At 39.1% G+C, this 17041-nt stretch overlaps 1 protein-coding gene across 6 annotated transcripts in view; it reads right to left on the bottom strand.

Annotated features, from left to right (window-relative positions):
* LOC309441494 (titin-like) overlaps positions 1-17041 on the bottom strand; it is a 242725-nt gene that overhangs the window by 45464 nt on the left and 180220 nt on the right. For all 6 annotated transcript variants that reach the window (XM_082056179.1, XM_082056180.1, XM_082056181.1 and 3 more), the window contains 27 exons: positions 16698-17000; positions 16266-16574; positions 15901-16182; positions 15376-15675; positions 14910-15203; positions 11846-14812; positions 11427-11747; positions 11037-11321; positions 10536-10835; positions 9926-10228; positions 8545-8820; positions 8135-8434; positions 7742-8044; positions 7221-7520; positions 6808-7095; positions 6419-6715; positions 6028-6330; positions 5629-5934; positions 4392-4679; positions 3992-4282; positions 3610-3897; positions 2845-3435; positions 2648-2752; positions 1605-1802; positions 1224-1520; positions 511-1098; positions 114-416 (listed from right to left, as the gene is read on the bottom strand). In XM_082056179.1, the coding sequence (XP_081912305.1) occupies positions 114-416; positions 511-1098; positions 1224-1520; positions 1605-1802; positions 2648-2752; positions 2845-3435; positions 3610-3897; positions 3992-4282; positions 4392-4679; positions 5629-5934; positions 6028-6330; positions 6419-6715; positions 6808-7095; positions 7221-7520; positions 7742-8044; positions 8135-8434; positions 8545-8820; positions 9926-10228; positions 10536-10835; positions 11037-11321; positions 11427-11747; positions 11846-14812; positions 14910-15203; positions 15376-15675; positions 15901-16182; positions 16266-16574; positions 16698-17000 (10986 nt within the window). The remainder of the gene's footprint in view (positions 1-113; positions 417-510; positions 1099-1223; positions 1521-1604; positions 1803-2647; positions 2753-2844; positions 3436-3609; positions 3898-3991; positions 4283-4391; positions 4680-5628; positions 5935-6027; positions 6331-6418; positions 6716-6807; positions 7096-7220; positions 7521-7741; positions 8045-8134; positions 8435-8544; positions 8821-9925; positions 10229-10535; positions 10836-11036; positions 11322-11426; positions 11748-11845; positions 14813-14909; positions 15204-15375; positions 15676-15900; positions 16183-16265; positions 16575-16697; positions 17001-17041) is intronic.

The raw sequence follows: 17041 nt of genomic DNA, 5'->3' as shown, positions 1-17041 counted from the left end.
AAGTGAGGAAAATATAAAACATTACATTACAGAGAAAGTTACTTTTTGCTGTCTGAACATGCTCCCCCTGCCCATCTCACCCACCCCCAAAAACTAAAAGGCACGATACTAACATGTAACATCCTTGCACATGACTGAGTTTGAAGCATCACTTGGTGGTCCAACTCCTGCTCTGTTTTCTGCACTGACACGGAATTCATATTCATTTCCTTCCAGGAGACCAGTTACTTTGCATCTAAGATCTGAAACTGGTTTCTTTGTTGCTCTGACCCATCTTAAACCTTTCTTTTCTCTTCGCTCCACATAGTAACCTGTGATTTCACTTCCGCCATCATCTACTGGCCTTTTCCAGGTAACCGTCACAGTATTTTTAGTCACATTTGTAACTTCTGGTTTTCCAGGAGGGCCTGGGGGACCTGGATAAGGACAAAAAAAGTACAGTTAAAACAAAAATCAAGTCTTCAGAGATTAATAAAAACACACTGAAACTTCTTAGCTTGTTCTACATACCAAATCTATCCACCATTTTAACTGGTTCTGATTGTACTGGTTCACCCTGGCCATATTGATTTACTGCTGAAACACGGAAAACATATTCATTTCCTTGAATGAGCTTGCTAACAACATGCCTACAGCTTTCAATATTTTCAGCAACCAATGTCCAGAGCAGTCGGCTAGTTTCTCTCTTTTCAAGAACATATGATTTGACTGGTGATCCACCATCTTCTGCAGGAGGTGACCATGTAAGAGTTGCTTTTTCTGCTGAAACATTGCTGATCTCAATAGGCCCTGGAGGTCCTGGAACATCTAAAACTTTCACATGTACCATCTCCTGCTTAGTGCCAAAAGGGTTGGTTGCAGTGATCATGTATTCTCCAGAATCTTTTCTGGCTGCATATTTGACAGTTAGAGTAGAAGAAGTTGGTGTGGTTTCAATGTGCACAAGTTCTGAAGGTCTAAAATCTTTTCCAGCTTTTGACCATGCTGAAGTTGGAGGTGGTTTGCCACGGATACTAATAGCAGACACTGTAATGGTCTCTCCTGCTTTTACTGTTAAACCTTCCTTCAAAGTAGGATCGATAACAATGCTTGGTGCCTCTGTCAAAACAAATTAAGAAAACAAAACAAAGCAATTGTTATAATAAGAACATAGGAGAAAAAAGAAGATAATTTTGTATTAATTATTCAAATAAAATTCTACATTTTTAATGCCATCTACATACCATACTCATCCTTGCATATTATGGTTCCTGTGGATTCAGAAGGAGGACTGATAGCTCCAGCAGTGTTCTTTGCTCTAATTCTGAACTCATATTTGCAGCCTTCAGTGAGGTCAGTTACAGTAAATGCACAGTCTGGAACATTCACATGATTAGCTTTTGTCCAGGTCTTTGAGGGTAAATCACGCTTTTCAACAATATAACCAGTTAACTTATGTCCACCATCATATTTTGGTTCTGTCCAAATGAGTGTTACTGAGTTCCTAGTTACGTTGATAACTTCAGGTTTTCCAGGGGGATCTGCAAGAAAAAATAATAAATAGTGGTCAAGCAAAAGATAATGCAAATTTCAGAATTTTCCTTTATTTTCTCCTGATGACTTACCAATAGGATCAAGTGCCACAACTGGTTCAGATGGCAGACTTGGTTTACCTACTCCAGCCATATTGATTGCCATCACTCTGAATTCATATTCCAGACCTTCAGTTAATCCTGTCACTCTGAAATCTTTCATTCTTATTGGTGTTTTATTTGCTCTCTTCCACAGAAGACTATTTCTTTCTTTGACTTCAATGTGATAACCTAGAAGGTAAATAGTGAGATGAAAATGTGAGGGATTTTCTAGAAATCTTAATTTCTCATTGCACTGTGAAACATCATACTGCCTGTATGTCATGTCACATATGCATTGCACAAGAGGAACACCAAAAACCAGATTAAGAAAAGGATCATAGAATAGTTTGGGTTAGAAGGGGCTTTCAAAGGTCATCTAGTCCAACCCCCCTGCAATGAGCAGGGACATCTTCGCCCAGATCAGGTTGCTCAGAGCCCTGTCCAACCTGATCTTGAATGTTTCCAGGGATGGGGTATCTCCTACCTCTCTTGGCAACCTGTGCCATTATTTTACCATGCTCACTGTAAAAAATTTCTTCCTCTTGTCAAACCTGAATCTCCCTTCTTTTAGTTTAAAACCATTACCCCTTGTGCTATTGCAACAGGCCCTTCTAAAATGTCTGCCTTCTCTTCCCCAGGCTGACCAACCCCAAGTCTCTCAGCCTGTCCTCAGAGAAGAGATGTTCTAGCCCTCTGATCAATTTTGTGGCCTTCTCTGGACCTTCTTCAACAGGTCCATGTCTTTCCTGTGCTGAGGGCTCCAGAGCTGGACCCAAGTAATGTAACATATAGGTGAGTTTGTTTTTCTTTCTTTAGATATTTTGGCTCCATGCAAAAATATTGTTTCTCAGTCTTTTCCAAACTTTTAAGTTAAATTTTAAAAAGAACCCATCATAGAGTATGAAGTAAACCAGTGAGACCAATCAGTCAATCACTCAATTTGAAGCATAAACACCTGATAGTTTTATCTTATCCCTTGGCAGAGAGAAAGAACTACTAAGAACTGAAATACTAGGGTGGCTTTTGGGGAATACCTGTGATTGGTGAGCCTCCAGTTCTTCTGGGATCAGTCCAAGTTAAAGCTACAGATTCATGCCGAACATCAACAATGTTGGGAGGTGGAGGAGCATCTGGCACATCTAAACAATATAAAAAAATGTGGTGACATTAAAAATAAATATCACCCCCAACATATTTTTCTTCAGTTTTGAAAATTACAATGGATACTTACCAAATGGATGTTTTGCAATCACAGGGTCAGATTTAAGACCTTCACCTACTCCATATTTATTTTCGGCCCTGATCCTGAATGTATATTCATTTCCTTCATGAAGTCTTGTGACTCTAAACGATGTTTTCTGGACTGCAGAGGCACAAGTCACCCACTTATTGTTTACATTATCTCTCTTCTCTAGGACATAGTTAGTGATTTCTGAACCACCATCATCTTTTGGAGGGCCCCACTTCAGGGTTATGGCATCAGCTGTGACTTCTTCAAATTTCACCGGACCTGTTGGTATGCCAGGTTTGCCAACAACTTTCACAGAAATAGTGCCTTCCCTGCTGCCAGCAACATTCTTCAGAGTTATTGTGTATTTTCCAGCATCAGCTTTCTGGCAGTCATGTACTACAAGTGTGGTGTTAACTGCTGTAGATTCAAATGCAACTCTTCCACTCTCAGTAAGTGCCTGGTCTTCACCTTTCTTCCAAGTTACAGCTGGGACAGGTTTGCCTTTAATTGGGATTTTAAGACGGAAACTGCTGCCTTCTTTAGCTGTATAGCACAAATCAGGTAGATCTCTTAAATCAAGGTCAGGTGCCACTGTAGAAATAAAAGAAACCACTTATTCAACTGTGCATAAACTCCATTATAAAATTAAGATGCTGTTTTAAAGCCATCTGATTTGTATGTATGCATAGTAACGATAGTAAGCATAAAATAAATGTAATTTGGGTAAGTGAAGCAATGAATTAATGATCTTAAGTTGCTTCTCACCAACATCATCTCTTGCCACAATTGTGAGCTCTGTTGGAGTTCCATATCCAGCATCATTTTGGGCTCTCACTCTGAAAGTGTATTCTTGTCCTTCTTTTAGGTCTCTCATTGAAAAATGGAGGTTCTTTGCCCGCATTACTTCTTGCCATTTATCTTCACCAATCAGGACTTCAACAACATATGCAAAAATACGGCTTCCACCATCACTGATAGGTTTTTTCCATACTAAATTGCATGATGATTTTGTTACAGCTGAAGCTTTAAGATCTACAACTGGTCCAGGTGTTTCTAGAAGGAAGAAAAGCATAGTAAGTGTCCATTCAAGCTAAAAATAAAATTTATTTGAATACCAAAATAGGCAAAGTGTATTCATTTTTCTTACCAGAAGCTTTAACAGCATCACGAGTTTCACAGGGGTCACCAATACCATATTCGTTTTCAGCAAACACCCTGAAGAAGTAAGATTTGCCTTCTTCTAAGTTAGTTATCCTGTAGCTTGTCTTTGAACATTCTGTTGTTACTGTGGACCATGACTTTCTTTCTGCATCACGTTTTTCAACAACATAATTTGTGATTGGACTGCCACCATCTATTAGTGGAGGTTCCCATGTAATGAAGGCAGAATCCTTAGATGCTTCCTTTACAATCAGGTTAATTGGAGGACCTGGAGTATCTGCATAAACACAACCACCCCACATATGATTTAGTAAACAAAATAAAAAAAAAAATCAGCTAAAAAAATTAACTAACATATTATAATGGGGGAAAACCCTGATACTTACCAAGCACTTTCACGACAATGGTGTATGCCTTTTTGCCACAGCTGTTCTCCAGACTGAGGACATACTTTCCAGCATCATATTTGTTTACATTTTCACATCGCAGGAAGGTATCAAAGTCAGTTGATTTGATGTCTAATCCTTGTCTATCTCTTAGGTTGGCACCCACTTTAGACCACGTAATCTTTGGAGGTGGACGTCCCCTTACTGGCACATAAAGTCTCATTGTGACTCCAGCACGCAACACAAGGACTTTCCTTAGTTCTGCATCAAGTTCTCCTTCAGGAGGAACTGTGTGTTTAACAAAAAACATGCAATTAAAACATTGTCTTTAAGACTGTCACTAAAATCACTGTGACAAAAAGTCCCTCTTTACTGACATTTCACTTGATTAACCAGCTTAGAATTATAGAATCACAGAATAGTGTGGGTTGGAAGGGACCTTCAAGGGTCATCTAGACCAACCTCCCTGTGATGAGCAGGTTGGTCAGAGCCCCATCCAGCCTGGCCTTGAATGTTTCTGGGGCCTTGCCTGGGCCTGGAACTTGTTCTCTTGCCTGTGATGATGTTAGTGAGTTAGTGTCCTGACTTCATTTCAAGATCATTTGCGAACTTGGCATTTTTTTGCACTGATCTCACTTCATTTTTTTTCCTGCCCTTTCCACCATTTACATTATTCATCATATGAAGGAGTCTCCTAGTTCCTCTAGAACTCAAGGGAGCTTCAAAGCCTCCTGGACTGTACTGTTTATCTTGAACCAAGACAGCTCTTTGTACATAAAGCTTTTGTACATAAAGCAAAATATATGCAGAAGCCAGCACAGATCTCAAGGAATAAGTGTCATACAATTAAATAGTGTGCCACACAGATGCTTAGAATAGTAAACTTGTCTTCAAATTATTTAGAAGACATGAAGAAGATTGAAAGTTTTAAGAATAGAAGAGAGATCTGAAAAGTCTAATTTTAGGATTAGAGAAAGAAAAAATTCTTGAAGACCCAAAATAGGAGGCAGAAGAGTATCTAGCATATAGATGAAAAAAGCAGACATCTGTCAGATTCTACTGAGTTCCTAACTGCCTTATTCTCATCCAAATTAGCCACTTTTAGCCTACATTTTTTTGAGAAATGACACATTCTAAATTAATCTGCTCTTGTGATCTGTGAGAATCTCTGTCTCTGGAACCTGTCCCATGAATTAAAGTGAAAGTCAGCAGGGTAATTTGTTTTCAGTGAACGTACTTAAAATGTCTTTGGCAGTGTGTTTATCAGGAACATCACTTGGATCACTGTATCCAATCTTATTGACAGCATAAATGCGGAATTGGTACTCTGTATCTTCTATCAGCCCTGTTACCACAAATTGCGTAGCCTGTAAGTTCTTGGGTAGATTGCATCTGACCCAGTTGTCTGTATCAGCTCTTTTTGCTTCCACTAGATAACCAATAATAGGGCTTCCTCCATCAAATGCTGGTTTGCTCCACGACAGGCTTATCGAATTACGAGTAGTATCAACAACTTTTGGGAAAGCAGGTGGGCCAGGAGGATCTGAGAATTAAAATAACATAAAGTTATCATACCGAATGCAGTACAAAAGCATTTGAAAATAACCACGGAAAATATCTGAGATTTTTAGCTTACATTGAGGATCACGAGCATACACTGCTTTAGATGGTTCACTAGGTTTGCCAGGTCCAGCCTTATTCAATGCTATCACCCGAAACTCATATTCTGTTCCTTCTTGGAGTCCAGTAGCCTTAACAGTTCTTTCAATGACAGGCTTTCTGTTTACTTTTGTCCAGTTCAGAGCCTTAGTTTCACGCTTCTCAAGCATATAACCAGTTATTGGGGATCCACCATCATTAGCTGGTGGCTTCCAGCTTACAGTCATAAAGTCTTTTGTCACATTGCTTATTACTGGTGGATCACAAGGTCCAGGTACATCTGTGAAGATTTATTTGAAAGTTACATTCACGTTCGTAGGTGTAGATAAAAAAACATGACCTATGAAGCTATCCCATGAAGCACTTACCATATGGATTCTTAGCAACTGCTGGTTCAGTCAAGATAGGGTCTCCAACACCGTATTTGTTTTCAGCACATATGCGGAACTGATACTCATGTCCTTCTATTAGTTTCTCCACTGTGCAGCTTGTAATGGGTATATTGGCACTGACTTGGGCCCAGTTTGGTCTGCTTGTTTCACGCTTGTCTACAATGTAGTTAGTAATTTCTGAACCTCCATCTTCCAGAGGAGGCTCCCAAGAAAGCATTGCACGATCTGCATACATATGTTTGATTTTAACGGAGGCTGGTGGACCAGGCTTATCTAGAAGAATTAACATAACATTGTTATAGTTCTATCTCTTGCTATACCATTTGAGTATAAATGTATTTATTAACAGATAGTCTTTAGCTTACCAAGTACTTTAAGCTTAAGTGTTGCTGACTTTGATCCACTCGCATTTTCAGCAGTAATAGTATAGTCTCCTGTTTGCTTCCTGTTAACACTGAACAACTCAACTGTAGCAAGATTTCTCTTAGTGGTGATCTTAACACCTTCAGATGGCTTTAAAACTTCTCCTTCTTTCTTCCAGGTGATTGTTGGCATTGGTTTGCCATATACGTTTGCCTCCAGACGCACATTAGTTCCAGCTTTTACTGTAAGCTGTGATTGCATGGACAGATCCAACTCTATTCTGGGGGGAACTGAAAGGAGAGAGCCCAGGAGTTAATCAGTCTGGTAAGAGATAAACATCTCATTCTTCACATGAGGGTTAGTTCAACATGCACAGATTCTTATCAGAGTTCTCAAATGCTTTTACATTTCTTACCATTTTCTGGATGAATGGTCACTGGATCTGAAGGTTCTGAAGGCCGGCTAATGTTAACGGCTGTCTTGGCAATTGCTCTAAATTGATACTGAGCATTTTCTTCCAAATCAGTAGCAGTGTACTCTTCTAGAGGTATTTGATGTGGAGTTGTATTGCAGCGAACCCACTTATCACCAGGTAATTTGCAAGCTTCAACAAAGTAGCCGATAAGTTTGCTACCACCATCATGCTTTGGTCTTGTCCATACCAGTGATGCAGTACTCTTAGTGACATCAATAACTTCAGGTTTTCCAGGGGGATCTAAAGCAAATAAGATCATGTTATAGTCTGCTTTGCCAGAAAAACGAACATATTAAAAAATGGCTTTAATAGTGCTGAATCCTATTTACAGCATACCCACACAATGTGCTCACAGTAAACATGAAAATATAAACATAAGGGCAAACTGAAATCATTAAGAGTTACAGAAAATTACCATAAAAACAGTAGTCTATTGGAAATTATTGTTATGTTTGGCTTACCAACTGGTGCTCTTGCTGTGACAAACTCTGTTGGCTTACTAGGTTTACTTGCTCCTGCTCTGTTCAACGCATAAATTCTGAAAGTGTACTCAAGACCTTCAATAAGCCCCACACATGGGTATTCAGTGGAGCGCACAGCTGTGTCATTAGCTTTCACCCACAGTAAACTGTTCCTTTCCTTGCGCTCAATGAGATAACCAGTGATTGGACTGCCTCCATCACTATCTGGTCTATCCCAGGCAACAAAAATGCAGTCCTTATTGACCTTGGTAATACGTGCATTCTTTGGTTCACTAGGAACATCTAGAAAGAAATACGAAGATGGTTATCAATCACAGGCTTTCTTACTAGAAGGGCTAAAATGACAAATACCACTATCAAAAACTGACATACCAAATGGGAACCTTGCAATCATCTTGTCAGAAGTAAGTGGCTCAGAAATCCCAAAACGATTTTCAGCACGAACGCGGAACATATACTCTTCTCCAGGAATCAGTTTTCCAATTCTGCAGCTTGTCTTTGTGACAGAAGCTAAAGCTGTTACCCAGTCACCTCTGCTTACATCACATTTCTCAACTACATAGTTTGTAATGTTACTGCCACCATCTTCGAGAGGTATATGCCATCCAAGAGTGCAAGCATCAGCATCTATTTCAGAAATATCAAATGGAGGCTGTGGTGGACCCGGTTTATCTGCACAAAAAAGGTATATGAAGAAAAAAAGGCATGAAATAAAATGGCAACCACTGGAATACACTGATTTTGTATAAAGCTGGGTTTAAAAATAATAAAATGGAACATACCCATGACTATCACTCTGATTTTCTGACTATCGGTACCAGAACTATTTTCTGCAGTAAGAGTGTAAAAATCAGAATCTTTTCTAGTCACATCCTTAATTATAAGAACAGAAGACTTTTCTGTTTTATGGACGGCAAGGCGACTGGATGTAAGTACATCTTGATCTCCTTTCAACCATTTACAGACGGGTTGAGGCTTCCCATATACATGAGCTTCAATTCTCAGTTTCTTTCCGGCTTTAATGTGAACATGATCAGGCATCAGGATCTTAGGTGGGACTGAAACAAAAGAAAACCACACAGACGTATAATTTGTGTCAACTTCTGTGATATACTAATTCACTTCTCCTGGTACTTTCATGTCAAAGTTCTCTGCTTCTCTCTGAAGTGGCATCACCAGTAGGACTGACATGACAATTTTTGATTTAGATTTCATTTATGGACAACTAGAGATTCTGCAGTGGGGAATATCTATTCCAGTCTTTTACATTCTTGTACAGTTTATAAGAGAATATTTTTGAGTCTGGATTGCCCTCTCACACAGTTATGTAGAGACTTAAGTACTATTAATGTATGACACATAATTCCTCTTTGTATCCGGAACTTGTCTTTGCTCACTATTGCTGTCTTTCTACAAGACGAACATGAAGGAGGAGAAAAGACAGACTGAAATTGTCACTGAACTAAACTGATTTCCACAGTCAATCTGTTTATACTCTCAAATTATTATTCAAGTAGAACCCTTTCTCCTACTTCTCTTTTTGCACAAAATCTTTCTGATTTCTTCCAAAAGAAATTTGGTGGTAAGTTTTGTGTACTTTTCTTCCTGTTATTGCCTAGTTTTCAATCTCCTTTTCTCCTGTACCTCTCTCTTTCTCTTTTTATGTCACAAATGGAAAATGTTTTTCTCATCTGTCCCTTACCCCTACATCTTCCTGTGCCTCAGGGACCCTACCACCTTAATCAGGCAAAACTGTCCTCCCTGTCATTCACTTTACATTCTCAACAAACTCTACAACATAAACAACTTGTTTTATCTTTAAACGTCTCCCACTTTTGACCCCATTTATCTCTCAGACTAGCACTCTGACTCTTTTTCTCTTTCATTTTAAACTCATTGATGGTATTTATTATTTCTCCTTTGTTCCTATTTTCTGGTTCCAACTGAAACCATACCAGCAAAATTTTTTAATAATTCTGAATTAGAGGTCAACTCTCATCCTTTCCGACTTCTCAAAATATTCAGTACAATTAACTATAATCCCCCAGATGACTTCACAAACCATATGTCTTTCTGGGACTCACTCAAAGAACTAGAATTTTTGCTCATTTCATTACTAAAGTAGAATATTGCAGAATAGGTGATATTTAAATTGTTACTTACTGAGTTGTTCTTTAATTTCAAATACTCCTTCAGTTTCTCTTGGTAAACTTACTCCTACAGCATTTCTAGCTGCCACTCTAAACTTGTACTTCTTTCCCTCTTTCAGACCAGCTATGACAATGGAGAGATCTTTAACAACTGAATATTCTGTCCAGCGATCTGCTGGTTGGTCTTCTTCTTTGTAGCTGACGATGTACCCATCAATTTTAGAGCCTCCATCACGCAGTGGTGGCAACCAGCCTAAAGTAGCACTATTCTTCGTAATTTCAGCAACTTCAAGTTTTCGTGGTGGATCAGGTTCACCTTTTGGGGAAAAAAAAATAAACACATTAAACATTGAATTTCCAGGATTTTCTGACTACTGAATACTTGTTAAATTATTGGATGCTAACTCAACAAGGACAATATGGAAAAGAGCAAAATTCTTAATAATTGCAAAGGTACTATACTCATAGCTTTTATTATTTGACAGAAACTGACACATAAATATTTACGTTTATCATTGAGCAGTTAGTAGCATTGTCTAATTTTGAAACACCAACTTTCAAAAAATTCAAAATCTTATTAAAATAAGAGAAAAAACGTAAAATGTGCAAAAAGGCATACTTACTTAGGGGATCTGTTGCTAGAACTGGTTTGGGTATGTCACTTGGAACACCTGACCCATATTCATTTACTGCTGTTACTCTAAAGAAATATTCATTTCCAGGTACAAGGTTAGCTATTTGGAAACTAGTTTTCTTTAGTTCTGCAGTGACTGTTCCCCAGGTCTTCCTGTCAGCCTCACGTTTCTGCAAGATGTAATGAGTCACTGGACTACCACCATCATTCTCTGGAGGTGCCCATGAAAGATGGCATGACATCTTGGTGACATCTGAAACCTTGAAGTCCGACACAGGTCCAGGAGTATCTGTAAAGAAATATCAATTTATGCTTTTGCTCTTTAGTAAGTAAAAATTAAAGGGGGTTAACAGATTTCTATGCAGGGGGAGTTAGTGTTAGCTGATACAGCTGTGCTCAAGAACTGTAGCACCTGGGGACCATAAAAATTTCTGCAAGGAACAGTCAATATAGTTAAAAATTGTTCAGAGATATTTATCTCGTTACTTACCCAGGACTCTGACGTTCACAAATACAGCCTTTTCTCCAGCTGCATTAACAAGTGTCAATGAATATTTGCCTGAGTCATCACGTGTTGAATCAGGGATGACACAGAAGGCCATAGTGTCAACTAGATCAACTTGTCCTTTTCTGATCACGTTATCAATACCCATTCTCCTCCAGGTGACTTTTGGTGCTGGGCGACCCCTAACAATGGCAAAAAGTCTAATAGGGCATCCTGCCCTGACTGTGACTAACTTTCTCATGCTTGCATCCAACTCAATCTCAGGAGGTTCTGAAAGACAAAAATAAAGAAATAAAATGCAAAGATTGCATGTGAAATAAAATAAACCGAAAGCAAATAAAGATTCTATGTAAATACTCTAATGAGAAAACTCACCAAGTATTTCCTTGGGGGACACAGCTTCTTTCAGTTCAGCTGGTCGGCCAAGGCCAACCTGGTTCTGGGCAGAAACTCTGAACTCATATAATTGTTTCTCATCCAGGCTGGTGGCTGTAAATTCTGTATGAATTACTTGGGCCGCAACATTGCATCGTTTCCATCCTGCTTCAGGATCAGCACCCTCAACTTTTGGTCTAATTTCCACAACATATCCTATAATTGGAGCACCACCATCATACACTGGTTTTCCCCAGCCAAGGGTTATGGAACTCTTTGTGCTATCAACCACTCTCAAGTTTGTGGGAGGACCAGGTGGTTCTGAAAGACAATAAAAATTACAGCTAAGAATACAGTTGTGAAAGTTACCAATTTGTTAACATTAAACCAAAATAAAGTAGAATACAGTGGTACAATACCTATTGGATCTTTTGCTACTACAGGTCTTGATGGCAAGCTTGGCTCTCCAAGTCCAACTTCATTTTCGGCACTGACGCGGAACTGGTATTCATGACCAGGGATGAGATTAGTAACCTTCTTGCGTCTCTCTGGGATTGCACTCTTAGTAACGGGAACCCATCTTAGTGATCGTTTCTCTTTCTTCTCTAAAATGTATCCTGTAATTGATTTACCACCATCATATTCTGGTGGATTCCAAACTACAGTCATCTCTTCTTTGCTAACTCTTGTGACATCTGGAGGATCAGGGCGTCCAGGTCTATCATATTTTGTTTTGGCAATAATTGGATGTGTTTCTGTTGGTGGACCAGTTCCCATTTTGTTCTCTGCACGAACTCTGAATATATATTCATTACCTTCAATGAGGCGTGTCACATTTGTATAGTTTGTTAGGACAGAGGAAGAGTATGTAGACCAAACCATACGCTTGCTTTCACATTTTTCCAGGATGTAGTTCTGTATTTCACAACCACCATCATCTTCTGGAGGGTCCCAAGTAACAGTACATCTATCACTCGAAATGTCAGTGACTTTCAAGTTTCTTACAGGACCTGGTTTATCCAAGACAATAACAGTAGCGTATGCTACAAAACTACCAGCTGTGTTAGTTGCTGTTATCACGTATTTCCCACCATCAGTGCGCCTTGATTTTGTGAGAACAAACTTAGATATGTCAGAAGTTGTTTCAATAGTGATTCTTGGAGATCTGGTTAGATCTGTGGCATCTTTGTCTTTTGTCCACACAACTTCAGGCTGTGGTTTTCCTCTGACTCCAGCCTCAATCCTAATTGGGTCACCTGCTTTCACAGTTAGTACGCCACTTAACTTCAAGTCTAGCACTGGTTTCTGCAGATCTTCCTTCACAACAACTTCAGCTGTTTTTACCCAGTCACTTTCACCTGCCTCATTCTTGGTTTGAACTCTGAATTGGTAAATCTTATTTTCAACACATTTATCTACCATGTAGTGTGTTTCCTTAATGCTGCCTTTGTGAACCCTTTCCCATTCATCTGATTCTTTCAGTTTTCTCTCAACATGGTAACTTAAATTGGGACTTCCACCATCATAATCTGGCCTCCTCCATTTCAGATATACAAATGTCTTTCCTTTCTCTGCAATGTGAAGATTTTCTGGCTCTCCAGGCTTGTCAATGGGATTGATGGCAAGTATGGGGGTTTTGGTCTCAATGCAAGGACCTGGACCTATTTTGTTTTCTGCACAAACTCTGAAGAAGTATTCACGGTTCTCTATAAGATTTGCCTTCACTAATCGTTTAGTGATATCGGAGGAGACAATTGACCATCCCCTCTGGTTTGGTTGACGGTACTCTACTATGTAATTTGTAATTTCAGAACCACCATTATCCACCGGACTCTCCCAAGCAATCATACAAGAATCTTTTGTGACATAGCTTATTTTTAGGTTTTGGCATGGCCCAGGTCTGTCAAGTACATTAACAACAGCAAAAGCCTGAGCATGTCCACAGGTGTTCTTAGCTGCTATTATATATTTGCCATGATCAGATCTTTTGGCTTCTTTCACTTGCAGTTCAACATTAGGTAGATCATGGACTATTTCAACACGTTTTTCTTGGACTAGTACTTTGCCATCTTTAGACCATGTTATGTCAGGATCTGGCCTGCCTTTTACTTTACCAGTGATACGGATTGTTTGGCCTACTCGGACAGTAATTAAGTCTCTACAGGTCACATCAAGGTTTATTTCTGGAGGAGAAAGAATGTCCTTTGCAAGTACAGTTTCTGCCAGTTCTCTTGGTTCTCCCTCTCCCACAATATTGACAGCTTTTATTCGGAATTTATATTCGTTTCCTTCTATTAATCCAGGTACTCTGAAAGCACACTGCCTAATGAGTTCATCCTTATTGATTCTATTCCATTGTGTAGTTCCAGTTTTCTGACATTCCACAATGTATCCCAGAATTGGGCTGCCACCATCTTTGAGGGGCTTTGTCCACACAAGATCAGCTGTTTCTTTGGTTTTGTCTTTTAATTTTGGATTTATAGGTGGTCCAGGAACAGTGATAGGACGTGATGCTTTTATTGGATCAGAGCTTGGAGATGGTTTGCTTAAGCCCACCATGTTTTCTGCAAAAACCCTGAATTCATATGTGTTGCCTTCAAAAAGACCAGTGACTCTGTATTTCATATCAAGTATTGGCGCCTTATTGACACGCACCCATTTACCAGATGCTTCCCGACGTTCAAGTACATAACCTGTTATTGGAGTTCCACCATCAGATTTTGGTAGAGTCCAAGACACTGTTGCAGCATTTTCTGTAATATCATAAACAACTGGTTTACCAGGTGGGGATGGTGGATCAAACATATGTTTAGCAACCGTTGGTTCTGAATCAAGGGGTGCACCAATGCCTATCTTATTTTCTGCTCGAACACGGAAAATATATTCGCAGCCTTTCTGCAGTCGTGGAATCTTAATTTTTGTGTGACTTGTTCCAGAGCTAACCACTCCCCAAGTTTCTTTCTTTGATTGACGCTTCTCAACAATATAATTTATTATAGGACTCCCACCATCATCTTTAGGAGGACGCCAAGAAATAACCATATATTCCGGTGTTACTTCAAGAATATTAATAGGACCAGTTGGTGGGCCAGGAACATCCAAAACTGTAAGATGTAGAGCAACAGTTTTGCTGCCAGCTGCATTAGATACCGTAAGTAGATATTCTCCTGTATCTTTTCTGACACAGTCTTTGATGGTAAGTACAGTTGAATAATTGTCAGTCTCAATCTTGTATCTGCCATCTGATTTAATTTCACTGCTATCAGTAACCCATTTTGCAGTGGGAACTGGGACACCTCTCATAATTGCAGGAAGTCTCACTGTGGTGCCAGCTTTAACAACAAGACCTTCAATTAACTTTACATCTAGGTCCACTGATGGAGGTACTGAAATTGGAGAAAAATAGAAATTACCTTTTTAGGGAAAATTCTTTAAGAAAGAGAGAAAGAATCAGTGAAACGACACACACACACACAAAATTACCGAGTTTTTCTTGACACTCTATTGGTATAGTTGTATCTGGAAGGCTAAGACCAACAATGTTCTGGGCTCTCACACGGAATTTGTATATTTTCCCTTTTTGTAGGCCTGTAACAACACACTCTAGCATGGGTACTGTCTGGAACTTTGTCCACTCATCTGCGCCATCTTCTTGATATTCCACCAAATATCCAGTTATCTCAGCACCACCATCACGATCTGGTCGATTCCAAACAAGGGAAACTTCAGTCTTGTCAACATCCACATGATGCAGATTCTTTGGTGGGCCTGGAGGATCTTTTAAAATACAAAACCAAAATGGTTACTAGAATGACCTATCTATAGTAGCAGTGTACCATGTTCCCATTAGTACCAATGAGATAATCTCAAAAATTACCAAGAACAATAGGAAAAAAACCAAATAATATAACACAAAAAACCCCAAATCATAAAACACAAAACCACTTACGCAGTGGATCTATAGCCTTAATAGGTTTGAGCGTTTCCACATATGGACCTCTACCATACTGATTCTCAGCTGCAACTCGGAAGAGATACTGAGTGCCTTCCATCAGATACTTAGCGATATGACTGCGTTTCTTGGAGGATGATGAGATGGCTACCCACTGTGCAGAAGCTACATCTTTCCTTTCCACCACATAGTTGGTAATGACAGAGCCACCATCATCTTCTGGTTCCATCCAAGTGAGATAGCAAGAATCACTTCTAACTTCACTGATTTTCAGATTTCTGGGTGGACCAGGCTTATCTAATTTGACAAAAAATGAATCTGTTACTTATTTGATAATTAAAGCATTTTTTACAGAACATAGAAAATCTCAAGAGAAATTAATATATTTAATTTAATTTTTAGTCATTTTTCTACTGTGTATTTTCTACGACTCAGTTTAAGAAAGAAATCAATGGAAAATATCAATAATTTCTAATCATAGAACAAAAACATGGAATATAAAAAGAAGATCAAAAAGATTACCTAAGACAACAACTTTTACTGAGACAGTCTTTGAACCAGCTGGATTTTCAACTGTCAGGGAGTAAACTCCACCATCTTCATGGACAGTGTTACGAATTTCAAGCTTACTGCCAACTCCTGTAACCTCAATATCAGCTTTGGGTGAGACCTCATGATCTTCTTTCTTCCAAGAAACTTTTGGGAACGGAACACCTTTAATAACAGCACTAAGTCTTAGGGTATCTCCAGCTTTTACATGCTGTTCTCGGGCCATATTAGCATCAAGTATCAGCTCAGGAGGTTCTGGAATCAAAATGGCATGTTTTTAGAAAATGAGGAAAAAAAAATCTCCTTAGGTAAACTTATCTGACTTTTACTAAACTCACCAAGTCTGTCTTTTACTTCAACTGGATCAGGAACATAGGCTGGTTCAGATTCACCTGCTGCGTTGACTGCCTTGACCCTGAACTTATAGGTCAAACCCTCAGTAAGGCCAGTCACTTTGTATTTTGTTTCAGGACAAGAATCTGCTGCAAGATTGGCCTTTTTCCATTCTTCATCTCCAACTTTCTGATACTCAACAAGGTAGCCAATTATCTTGCCATTACCATCATGGCGTGGTGGTTGCCAAGATAAATCAACTGAATTTTTAGTTTTATCTACTGCTTCTGGATTAATAGGTGGACTTGGTTTTGCTGTTAAAAAGGAAAAAAAAAAAAAAAAGAAATGGGGAAAAAAAGGAAACTATTAAAATTATTTTCTAGCTGAAATGAAGAGTGCATTAAAATTTCAATGAGAAATGAAATGTAATACTTTACCGATTGGATCTCTAGCAAAAATTGGCTTTGATGGTGGACTAGGATCACCAATGCCAATTTCATTTTCTGCTGAAACACGGAATTCATATTCACAGCCTTCGAGAAGGTCAGGTACTTTGAACTGAGTACTGGGGAAAATCGGGTCTTTGGTAACTCTGACCCATCTTGTAGCCATTGTTTCCTTCTTTTCTACAATATAGTTTGTTATTGGCTTGCCTCCATCATAGGGTTTATTCCAAACCACTACTGCAGAGTCTTTGGTAACATCTTTAATGATTGGTTGCTCAGGTGCATCAGGAACCCCTGGTGGGGGTGGGAAAAAAAAGAGTTTATGAGCACTATAA

The sequence above is a fragment of the Streptopelia decaocto genome (assembly GCF_964273445.1).
Source record: "Streptopelia decaocto genome assembly, chromosome: 6".
In the NCBI taxonomy this organism is placed as follows: domain Eukaryota; kingdom Metazoa; phylum Chordata; class Aves; order Columbiformes; family Columbidae; genus Streptopelia; species Streptopelia decaocto.
This window is presented reverse-complemented; position numbering and strand designations above follow the sequence as displayed.